Source organism: Dufourea novaeangliae, unplaced genomic scaffold (assembly GCF_001272555.1).
Source record: "Dufourea novaeangliae isolate 0120121106 unplaced genomic scaffold, ASM127255v1 scaffold8, whole genome shotgun sequence".
Lineage (NCBI taxonomy): Eukaryota > Metazoa > Arthropoda > Insecta > Hymenoptera > Halictidae > Dufourea > Dufourea novaeangliae.
The window spans coordinates 19950-30424 of NW_015373923.1; the positions used below are offsets into that span (position 1 = coordinate 19950).

Sequence of the window (10475 nt, forward strand, 5' to 3'; positions counted from 1 at the left end):
ACACTCGAGTCACTATTTTAGTTGTGCTCAGTTGTGCTTGGTTGTGCTCTTGCTCGCGGTGGATGTGTTCGATGTGTGATAACGCTGCGTAAATCGGTATGAAATGTCAACAAGTGCGTCGATTCAGTTTTCTCGTTATATTTTTTGGATTAAATAACACTTTTCAATAGTTTCACGATTAATGTTACATTAATGGTCGTTTTTAAGTATGAACGACGTTGTTCCATTATCACATAAACGACGTGACATTTCAACAAGTGGACCTATTAAGTTCATTCATTATATATATTTCGAATCAAAGAATCAATCTCGATATTTTTACGGTCTGTATTAATATTACTTTAATGTCTGTTCTTAAGTATGAACGAAGTTGGTCCATCATTAGTAACAACTTACACGTTCAAAAACGGTAAAGAGTACGTCGTCAAGATAAAAATTACCGCTTTTAAGGGATGCCAGCGAAATTTGGACCTGACTGTCACTGATAAATACACCGGCGAAAATTGGCAATCTTCCTACGATGCTGCATGTTTGTTATTTGACTTTCTTATTAAGTGTTTATTATTTTAGGATTGTGTTTTATTGTTTTTACTGTTCAAGATATTGAAAACTTGACACACAAAACGGGGAATTACAAGCACTTCGATGTGTTTGTTGCTATGCTGCAGTCTGGACTGTTGAAAGTAAAATTTATAATTTATCTGATGAAGTGAAGTAAATGAAGTTCAATAAGAATTCAATTGCAGACCAGTGAATCTATAACCTTGGATCTCCTTACATTCGAAGATCTAGAATTTCTACGTGCACGTAGGCATGAGCGTAACTTGTGTTCAAGTTTGGGTAATGCAACAAACAATCGTCGGTACCTTATATTAACTTACACGGTAGAGTTTGATAGGTATGCACCAGTTAACAGATTTTGTGAAATCTGTTCTTAACGTATGTTAATGTTATATAAAGGCAAATTAGATATAGTTAGATTTGAGTTCATCAATCATCACTCACATTCAAAACCGATGTGTCATTACAAGACAGAAGTCAACAATATTTACATATTGTTTGTATGTGACCCATGTAGTGACTCATAGGCTGAACAATTACAGTTTTGCATTACTCATGTACTGTGTTATCGGTCTTGAATGTTTCAAAGTCTGTATGTAAAGATGTATTGAATACAAGAAAATTCACAAAATCTGTACAAATAGACTGTTTTTAAAAAAAGTAAAGTATTTGCCAACACAATCACCTTCTTAAGAATCCATTACCCATTACCTCTGGAATACTGTGGTTTACCCGATCCAATAATACTACAAGCTACCATCAGGAGATTACAAGCTGAAATTGAAAAGTTGCAATCCACAGGAGTGAATAAAAATTTACAAAAACGAATCGAACATCTTACAATTGCAAATCAGAAACTTATTCAAGAGAATCAGAGACTTACAAGTGGAGGTAGTCTCAAACATATTAATTGTTTGTAGATAAGTCTTTTAAGTACGTTTTTAATATCTAGGAAAAGGTTTAAAGCATTTATTAGGGTCTATCAAGACTTTAGAAAGTAATGTTGCCAAGGAACGTGTATCTTTTCGAATACAAATTCAAAAACTTAAGGCTGAAAATACAGCCCTACTCTTGAAGATGCAACAACTCACAGAATTTGCTGGTAGAAAACCCGGAGATGGTAGCCCTGCATTGAAACGTTATAATCATTCCCCTTCTGTACGAACAAATTATACAAATTGTAGACAAAGTAGAAGTCGTTCCTCTTCGATTTCTAGTCGCGTTAAAACTTCTAGATCTAGTTTGTCACCAGGTATTAATAAATATCAGAATACTTTTCTTATTCAAATCAAGAATTACTGTTTGAAACATTAATGTCTATAGGCAGCTCAATGGAATCACTTAGAGTTCGCAGCTCTCCTTCTCAAAATACGAAAACGTGTACAAGGACAAAAAATTCAAGTTAGTATTAAAGATTCAATCACATACAATATTTCTAATCCAAAAAGTGAAAAGAATTTCCTTGCAGAAATCGACTTTGAGAATTTGGAATCAAGAATTCATACATTGCAGAAAATGTTAAAGGAAGGAATAAATCTGAATTGAAAATCTCTTATGAACATGCGCATAATTAAGTATATATTAATACACACTATTGTCATTATTATCATTATTATTATTGTACTTTGTGTATAATACAGTTGAGATGAATTTAAGCAACCTGTCAGAGTTATAACAAATCATCTATTTAAATTACTGTTCAAAATATTAGACTTAAAAACATTTTATGTATTGTATAAATTTTTCTAAAACAATGTATTTGCTTTTGAGAATCCATTGATGATAAAAAATAAGTTACATCTGTAAAAGTATAAGTAGAAAATACTAGATATTTTCCAAGCATGCAGGGATGACATGTTGCTTCATGAAACTATGCTTTCAATTATGTACAAAATATTCCTTATGTACACTGCAGCATTATAAATACATTCACTATTTGTTGCTTTCTATATTATTAGTATTATACCTAAACTATCACATTTGTTAATAAAATTATAAAATTACAGTTAATTGAGTTTATCAGCTCTTACATCATTTTGGTAGTATATAATAGCTGTCTCAATCAATGACTGATTCTCATTCCCTCTACTATGTGTTTCCATGTTTATTATCTTACTAGTGTTCAAATCTTGTTTTCCATTTGTGTGCAATTGTTGTTTTTGACCACTTACTTCTGTTGCTATAGGATTTAAAGGGAGTTTGTGTTTTGTATGCTTTGACAAAGTCTTAACAGCTTCTTGTAGATACAGAATTTCAGCTTGTTGTTGAGATGTAATTTTATTCAAGTTTTCAATGTCATTTGTAAACTTCTGTATCTGTTCTTGACGTGCTTCCTCTTTCTTTGCTTCTTTCGCTACCTGACGATTATATTCTAACACCAAGCAACCACCAGCAACGCTAAATATGATAACCTCACCCATTAGATTTGCTCCTAACTCTATTGCCATAGCTTCGTTTAACTTTGCAACTTTCGTGGGCTTTCCAAGATTCATTACATACATTTTAGCTTTTACTTCGGCCCAGTGATAAACTATAATTAATTCATAATAATAACATATATAGTTGTACAGGTATGAGGAGCTTAAATTACTATTATTATCAATGACATCAATCTCGATTATATCATGACGAAATTGAAAACTGTGAAAATACTGACATGAAATTTTGTTACTTACACTGTGCTGGAGGTATGATGAAGTAAGTCCTAAATACTGGATGATTTTTCGCTTGGTTAACAAGAAACTTTGCTAAGGGTTTACTAATTTGTTTAACAAATAACACTCCCAATTTGAGAGCCGGAAAAACGCCGACTACCATTTTCTCTTGATATTTTCAAGGCTGTTAAAAAATCACACGTGTTCAGTCCAGTTACAACCTGAAAATTATTATGCACATAAAACACTGTAATATGTACTTAAAACGTACACAGGTGACTACAAATGATTCGCCAAGTAAGTACATTGATTGTTTTTCTTGTCTGTTTCATTCATATTTATCTATGAAATATAATAAATTCGATATTATTACAAGAGATGTCGTTCGTACTGGATGTCATCACGAAAAATCTGAATTGCACGCTGTATTTTATATTTGAAAACAAATACCTCACCTCTGATATTACTTCAGAGTGTAGCAGACGGCCATTATGACATGACAGAGAAGTCGTGCGATCCACGCGATTCGCGTTACTTTAGATCCTCTCAATATTAAAAGAAATCATTTGACATGATATGTACTTATGTTAGACATACGTTTATATTATTGAATGTTTGTTTCGCTATTAATGCTTATTTTTACAAACTCACGAAACGTTAAGTACTATTTTTATTATATGGCCACGAATTAATGATAGCCTCACGCTGCAATTCATGCATATTGATAAATCTTGTTAAATAGAATTGATTGTTTAAAGATACCTCTATAATTCTAAAAATTTACAATTAGAAATATTTATATTACAGACTATAAGTAAAGAAGGAAGGATGCTTTAAAAATAATACATCATGCGTTCAATGAAATCATATTTCTTGGCCAAAGAAATGTATGATAACAGGTTTAGTAGAATGAACCACAATTATGCATTTATAATATGGGGTGTTTTAATGCATTTAATACTGTTATGGGGTGTACTTGATGTGAATTTCCACTCGCCTATTATAGCAGACTTACCAAGTGTAGAAGTTTTGAAAAATGCTCCAGCAAAGAGATTAATTTTATTTGTGGCTGATGGTTTAAGGTTCAGAACCTTCATTGAAGAATCACCAAATTTCCTCAAGTAATTAACTTAATATATTCAATATTTAAAGTGTGTTTCAATTTAAATGTATACAATGAGCTCATTTTAATTTCAGGTACGTGATGTCAGATAAAGGTGTTTGGGGAGTATCTCATACAAGAATGCCTACAGAATCTAGGCCAGGCATTGTTGCAATTTGTGCAGGATTGTATGAAGATCCTAGTGCCATTTTTAAAGGCTGGAAGGAAAATCCTGTTGATTTTGACTCTATCTTTAATCAAAGCCAATTTTCATGGGCATGGGGAAGTCCTGACATTATACCAATTTTCACAAAAGGTATTAATAAATTTGATGTACTCTAATTAAAGCTCTGTGTAACTGGTGAATTTTTATTTTATTTATTAAATATAGATGCAAAAGACAACATAAGGGGAGACAGCTATCCACCTGAATGGCAAGACTTTGATATAATGAAGGGCCAAATCTGGCGTTTGGATTCCTGGGTGTTTGACAAGTATCTGAATTGGCTTCGAGAAGAAGCTCACAAAGTAAAACATTCCGATCGCGTGATTCTTTTCCTTCATCTTCTCGGTTGCGATACCACCGGGCATACGGCGAAGCCCTATTCTAGGTATCCAGAAATTACCGATGCGGATTCTTGATAAAAGAGTTCACCGAAAAATTATGTTTTTAATGTATCTGTGATATCATTAGCTTGACATTAAATTTGAATACAGAGAATACACTGATAACGTGAACTATGTCGATCGGAAAATAGAAGAAGTTGTACAAATGACAGAGAATTTTTTCGGAGATAATGCTACAGCATACGTTTTCACAGCTGATCACGGAATGACTGATTGGGGATCACATGGAAGTGGTTCCACGGATGAAACAGAAACTCCGTTAATCACTTGGGGTGCTGGAATTAATCGACTTAATTCTAGACAAGATGTGGAGCAAGTAGATATCACCCCATTGATATCAAGTTTGATTGGTGCTCCTGTTCCCACTAATAATGAAGTATGTACAGTATTTAAGTGTATTGTAAATTGTAATGTTTGTCTCTTCTGTGTATTTATATGTACCATGTATTGTCCAGGGTGTTCTGCCATGGCAATATTTAAATGCCACCAATCTTAAATACATGAACAATGCTCTATTGAATAATTTGAAGCAATTAACTCATCAAGTCAAAGCAAACCGTGAAATGAATTGTGAAGACAACGGGTTTGCAGACTGGAGAGAAGCACAATTGTATAACAAAATTTCTGTGTTAGAGAAATACCTGACCACAGATTCGAGAGGAAGGTTGAAAGAGACAGTTGATACAATTGAACTAGCTAAAGAATCTTTGTTATACTTTCGTCAGTATCAAAGATCACGATTTTTAATATATTTGTCCACAATGTGGCTAGGATGGATAGTACTGTTATTTGTTAAAATAGCTGGAAGGGAGCGACTTACTATTAATCGTTTAATTTTATGGGTTGCAGATGTCGCATTCGTCTGTATTTTAATCACAATATTTATTATGCACAAAGGTAATATTTACCATTACTATTTACAATTGTTCGAAAAGACTATTAATTAAAAAAAAAAATAGTTTCAGATTGCAGAAATTGGAGACTTCCCTGTTATGCATCTTTATCTGTAATATCCTTTTGGTTAGCAATTAGAAGTATAATTAGGAATTCCGTGAACTTGAAAATGAAAAATAGTAAACGAGTATGGATAGACTTCACGGTAATAATTTTGTTATTAGCAACAATGTTCATGGGCTTAATACACAGGTCTGCTCTAAGCATAGGAATGTTAAGCACTGCAATTATTCAAAGAATTGTGTTCAAGAATGCCAGGAATTTGTTTTGGACAGCTTTGTCTCTAGCAATCTTCCCACTGTTACCTGTTGTAGAACCCTATCCGCGCGTTTACATCGTGTAAGGTCGAACATGCGTGAAATTATCCCATATCCTGTTAAATAATTTCTATATCAGCTTCGTATTTTTCAGACTTCTCAGCATATGCATAATGATTGCGATCGTAGCTGTAAAAATTCCATCGAAGTACAAAAAAGCAATAGAAATTTCTCGACTAATAATTACAGGACTGACGTACTTTGAGGTCATAGATGGGCGAAGGTGGATATCATGGGCACTCTTATTCACAACGCCATTGCATATCTGCACTTATTCTACAAAATTAGAGAAAAGAATGGACGGAGTGATATTAGGTCTTTTCTGTCCACTTGCATTATTATCAGCATCTTATGAGCCTTTCTTTTTTGTATTCCTTGCAATACACCTATCATATTGGCCCCGAACTAACACATATTTTAGTCAAAGTCACCAGAGTACTAAGAAGTCCTTAACAAGGGAAGAATTACTGAAAGCATCTATCTTTGTATCCTTTTTTTTCAAGTACAAGTACTTAATTACATCGTAATTATTTGACAACTGATCTCAGTTTTATGCATCCTCAACTGTTTATTACAGATGTTATATACATTACTGTGCTTTTTTGGAACTGGCAACATGGCAAGTATCAGCTCGTTTGATCCTTCTTGGACCCGTCATTTTATCACAGTATTCTCGCCGTTTATAATGTTCTCATTGATACTTTTAAAAATTAGCATACCTTTAATGCTAGTCGGTTGTGTAAGCCACATGATAGGCTCATCAAACATTTTCTTAGCAGTGCTCCTGTTAGGGGATTGTTTATCATTACCATTCGTGTACTGTGTCACCCCTGAAGGAAGTTGGTTAGATATTGGTAGCGCTATTAGCAGATTCACAATCGCGATATCCCTTCCATGTCTTTTATTGTTTTTGTATTATATATCGTATCCACTTATGACATTTTCTCTGTATACATTGAAGGTCCGTATGCTCTTAGAAAAGAAACATATTGTATAAAAAAAAAATGCGTGCGTGAATTCCGATAACTTGTTATTCTTTAAATAAAGTGACTAAACAATACCCGATAGTTTTTTCGTAGATTAATATATTACAATAAGGTTTAGAAAAATTTTTACATATCGTTAAATTAAGAAGTTTCGGACAATGCAACGTCGGTAATTCATTATACAAGAAATCCACCATAGGTAGTATCATTTCAATAACGTGTGATTCATCCTTTCTTTGAATAAGTAATTTTTATTCGAATAATACGTCAGTTCAGTAAGTTTAAAATTTAAATTCTTTATACTTCTTAGAAGCTTTTGAGTCTTGACCCTGTTGCCGTTTGCGTTTACTCTGTAAAGAAAAAGAAAATCGTCCAATTCAGTACCGTTCGTTAGCTAACAGGTAAATATAAATGTATAGTTACTTTTTGTCGTTGTACATGATCCTGAAGCATATCCGATAAGTCTTCTCTCCTCAAATGAGCTTGTCGCGACCGCATGGTCTCTTCGTATCGTGACGCCATTGCCTCAGAGTCTAGATCCAACTCGCTCGGATCTAATGCCAGTTCAACGGCCCCATCTTTTTCTGTTCTTCCGTCGGACGTTGTGCCACTGACACCACGGCGTGCAGCGATCACAGACGGTGGCGCTTGACCTCCTGCTGCACCGGTCATATCGTAGACGTGTGTACTACCCATCATGCTGGCGCCAAGACCGTCCGTTCGTCGTTCTTGCAAAACCGTGTACAGAGCAGGCGTGTCTCCTCCTTCCATTTCGCTTTCGATCTTCTTTTTCCTTAACTCTATTGTTTCCGGTGTCTCCAACCCGGCCGGGATCGATGTGATACCGCTTGGCGTTATCAGACCTTCTGCGCCAGGTGTAACCAGTCCACTCGCATCACCGTCCGCATCCTTTCCTTCCCCTTCACCCTCGCCACCTTCCTCCGCATCTTCGTCCTCATCCTCCTCACCGGAAGATTCTGATTCAGGCTCGCCCCACATACCTCGGTCGATTTCTTCATCCATAGCATCTCCGCCCGGCGCACGGGAGATACCAAATACGTCGCCGTATAAAGGACGTCCTGTTTCATCCACAGGGGGCTTACCCCAACCTCCAGCATGATATCCAAACGCGCATCCCTCTGGTATTGGTGCGTTTAGACCAGGTATCTTTAAATTCGGATAACTGGGCGGTGGCCCGTAACGTTGCATGGCGATTAACCACGGCGGCGGAACCTTGTGACAATTAGGTCCAATTGGCATACCGAGTGCAGTACGTAATTCGTCGGATAGTTCTCCAGGTTTCTTTTCCTTCAAACGTGTTTCGAATTCTTTACCCTCGTAGTAGAGATCACCGTGAATGGTCATGCGAGGCTTCGTTTGCCATTTGAAAAACGCATCGTGCAGTTTCTGGTAGTCAATGTCTATTTTACCGAGCTTCGGCCTTGCCCTTTCTCGCATCTTTGCTTTTAACGTGCGTGTATCGTCCCGTTCTTGAAGGCTCGCTCTCATCTCCGTGATACCTGTACGTTTTATAAAGTCTGGTAAATCGAAAGGCGGCTTCTCGATACCACGTTTCCCTTGAAGATACTTTCTCTTGAAGCACCAGTGTCTAGGGACTGGTACTGTGTTACGATGCGCTTTTAACTGTACAAGCAGCTTCGGATCTCTAGCGGTGACATCGTGCATTTCTACAACATCGGGTCGTCCAACAAGTTGCTTCAATTCGGCCACGCTCAAACGTGTTAGCCTTTTTAACTTTCTCTTGGAAAGACGGGGAGCACCGTTCTCCCCGGTTCCCTGCTGTTGCTGCTGCTGAATCGCATCGTCGTCAAAGTCATCTAAAGGTGGTACTTTACTGGGTACAGTACCAGTTGTTTGTAAACTCGTTACAGGAGGATACTGTCCTATCGGTTCTCCTTTGTCTGCTTCCATAGATTTTGGTTCAGGTTCAGTCAATTTAAATGCTTCAAAAATTCTAGCGAACTGACGGTACATAGGTTCCAAATCATTAATACTTGGAATCTCCTGAACATACTCAATCTCTGGTAAATCATCCTTAGGTTTTGAATTCTCTATATCGTCTTTCTTATTTTCTCCCTCTTTGCTTATATTGTGCTTCTTCCTTTTTTTCTTCTTCTTCTTTTTGGTTTTAGCTAACTTTGTGTTTGTCTTTTCTGTTGTTGTTTCAGGTTCAATTATAACATCATCTAACTGAGATGCATCTTCCCCTACATTTTCATGATTTGATGCTTTCTCTAAGGAAACTATATCATTAGGATCTCCTCCTACCTCTTTAGCCCTCTCAGTTTTGAAAGCTAGAGCCTGCTCTAAAGCTGCTGGTAATTTCACAGAATCACCATCTGCTTCTCTTCCTCCATCATCTATTGAATTCTGATTTTGTAGTTCGCTTGGTGGACTCACTTTTAAGCTCAGTAAACTGGGTAACATTTTGGGGGGTTCCATTCCTGGTACTCCGTGATTACTGTTCGGTGGCATGTTCATCATTGGAGGCAACTGATGGGGCATTTGATTCTGTTTTTAACATTGGGAAATAAACATTAAATCACAATTTACAGAAATATCAGTATTACTGACTGTGTTAGAAGTTTATCTGAGGAAGTGAAATATAAATGACAGTCATATCCACAAAAGAAAACAAAACTAACCTCACTTCCTGGTATATTCTCCATACTATGAAAGTTTTTATGTTTAGTATTATAATGCATAGAATATTAAAATTTTCATTCCTTCGCGATTTAGAATGATTCTCTTGTCAGAAGAAGTTTCATCCACGTCAATAAATCCATAAATGACGCACTAGAAAAAATCCATAAAACACTTTCCTTCGCTGATGAGCGCTGTGAGAATCAGAGTAAACTTAGACAACATGAACTGTAGAGTATGAACCGTATTATTAAAAAGTTATGAGGATGAGGATTTCATGTATATATATTATTGGAAGGCTTGCGTACACCGACGAGCAAACTCGGCTTTCGCTAGGGGAAAAAGTGATGTAACGGAAAGACCTACCACTTGGTCTAGGAGTTATTAAAACTTATGCGAAATTAACATTCGGTTTAACATTTCTTTCAGTATTTGAAATAAATTTACTGTTAATAAAATAAATATACTCTTACGTTGCTCTGGGGGGTTCTATGACCCCACCTTCTCACCCATAGGGGGCCACTTATGCATGTTCCGGGGGTTTCATGACCCCACTTTCTAACACATAGACGGGGTCTTTTACATATTCTACGGGGGTTCTATGACCCCA

General features: G+C 36.1%; 4 protein-coding genes and 1 long non-coding RNA gene across 5 annotated transcripts; 3 read left to right on the plus strand and 2 right to left on the minus strand.

Moving 5' to 3' along the window:
• The first annotated feature begins 16 nt into the window (after positions 1-16).
• LOC107194702 lies at positions 17-631 on the plus strand. The gene is made up of 3 exons (XR_001516346.1): positions 17-113; positions 360-529; positions 601-631. It is a non-coding gene; the product is annotated as an uncharacterized LOC107194702 (long non-coding RNA).
• A 28-nt stretch (positions 632-659) lies between these two features.
• On the plus strand, positions 660-2121 carry LOC107194701 (coiled-coil domain-containing protein 61-like). Its single transcript, XM_015584364.1, has 6 exons — positions 660-683; positions 747-898; positions 1256-1452; positions 1514-1813; positions 1885-1962; positions 2030-2121. Exons 1-6 carry the CDS (start codon positions 660-662, stop codon positions 2104-2106), a joined length of 828 nt encoding a protein of 275 aa, XP_015439850.1. The 3' UTR covers positions 2107-2121.
• Positions 2122-2567: 446 nt separating this feature from the next.
• LOC107194511 (putative OPA3-like protein CG13603) lies at positions 2568-3506 on the minus strand. Its single transcript, XM_015584153.1, has 2 exons — positions 3237-3506; positions 2568-3091 (listed from the first exon to the last, which is right to left on the minus strand). The coding sequence occupies exons 1-2, from the start codon at positions 3376-3378 to the stop codon at positions 2568-2570; spliced, it is 666 nt and encodes a 221-aa protein (XP_015439639.1). The 5' UTR covers positions 3379-3506.
• A 351-nt stretch (positions 3507-3857) lies between these two features.
• LOC107195012 (GPI ethanolamine phosphate transferase 1) lies at positions 3858-7218 on the plus strand. Its single transcript, XM_015584760.1, has 9 exons — positions 3858-3871; positions 4023-4336; positions 4413-4633; positions 4709-4928; positions 5035-5320; positions 5400-5841; positions 5904-6237; positions 6310-6700; positions 6793-7218. Exons 2-9 carry the CDS (start codon positions 4065-4067, stop codon positions 7210-7212), a joined length of 2586 nt encoding a protein of 861 aa, XP_015440246.1. The 5' UTR covers positions 3858-3871; positions 4023-4064; the 3' UTR covers positions 7213-7218.
• Positions 7219-7474: 256 nt separating this feature from the next.
• LOC107195013 (splicing factor 3B subunit 2) lies at positions 7475-10058 on the minus strand. The gene is made up of 3 exons (XM_015584761.1): positions 9868-10058; positions 7625-9733; positions 7475-7551 (listed from the first exon to the last, which is right to left on the minus strand). The coding sequence occupies exons 1-3, from the start codon at positions 9925-9927 to the stop codon at positions 7483-7485; spliced, it is 2238 nt and encodes a 745-aa protein (XP_015440247.1). The 5' UTR covers positions 9928-10058; the 3' UTR covers positions 7475-7482.
• Positions 10059-10475: the final 417 nt, after the last annotated feature.

Bases quoted from the DNA above. Each gene is read 5' to 3' on its own strand.
- LOC107195013 (XM_015584761.1), bottom strand. From the start codon at position 9,927: ATGCATTATAATACTAAACATAAAAACTTTCATAGTATGGAGAATATA. The intron at 9,734-9,867 runs GTTAGTTTTGTT...TGTTAAAAACAG, and splicing joins AGAATATACCAGGAAGTGAG to AATCAAATGCCCCATCAGTT. The intron at 7,552-7,624 runs GTAACTATACAT...TTTTCTTTACAG, and splicing joins ATCATGTACAACGACAAAAA to AGTAAACGCAAACGGCAACA.
- LOC107194511 (XM_015584153.1), bottom strand. From the start codon at position 3,378: ATGGTAGTCGGCGTTTTTCCGGCTCTCAAATTGGGAGTGTTATTTGTT. The intron at 3,092-3,236 runs GTAAGTAACAAA...AATTAATTATAG, and splicing joins CATCATACCTCCAGCACAGT to TTTATCACTGGGCCGAAGTA.
- LOC107195012 (XM_015584760.1), top strand. From the start codon at position 4,065: ATGCGTTCAATGAAATCATATTTCTTGGCCAAAGAAATGTATGATAAC. The intron at 5,842-5,903 runs GTAATATTTACC...AAAAAAAAATAG, and splicing joins AATATTTATTATGCACAAAG to TTTCAGATTGCAGAAATTGG. The intron at 6,701-6,792 runs GTATCCTTTTTT...TGTTTATTACAG, and splicing joins TACTGAAAGCATCTATCTTT to ATGTTATATACATTACTGTG.
- LOC107194701 (XM_015584364.1), top strand. From the start codon at position 660: ATGCTGCAGTCTGGACTGTTGAAA. The intron at 899-1,255 runs GTATGCACCAGT...CACCTTCTTAAG, and splicing joins TACACGGTAGAGTTTGATAG to AATCCATTACCCATTACCTC. The intron at 1,814-1,884 runs GTATTAATAAAT...TAATGTCTATAG, and splicing joins TAGATCTAGTTTGTCACCAG to GCAGCTCAATGGAATCACTT.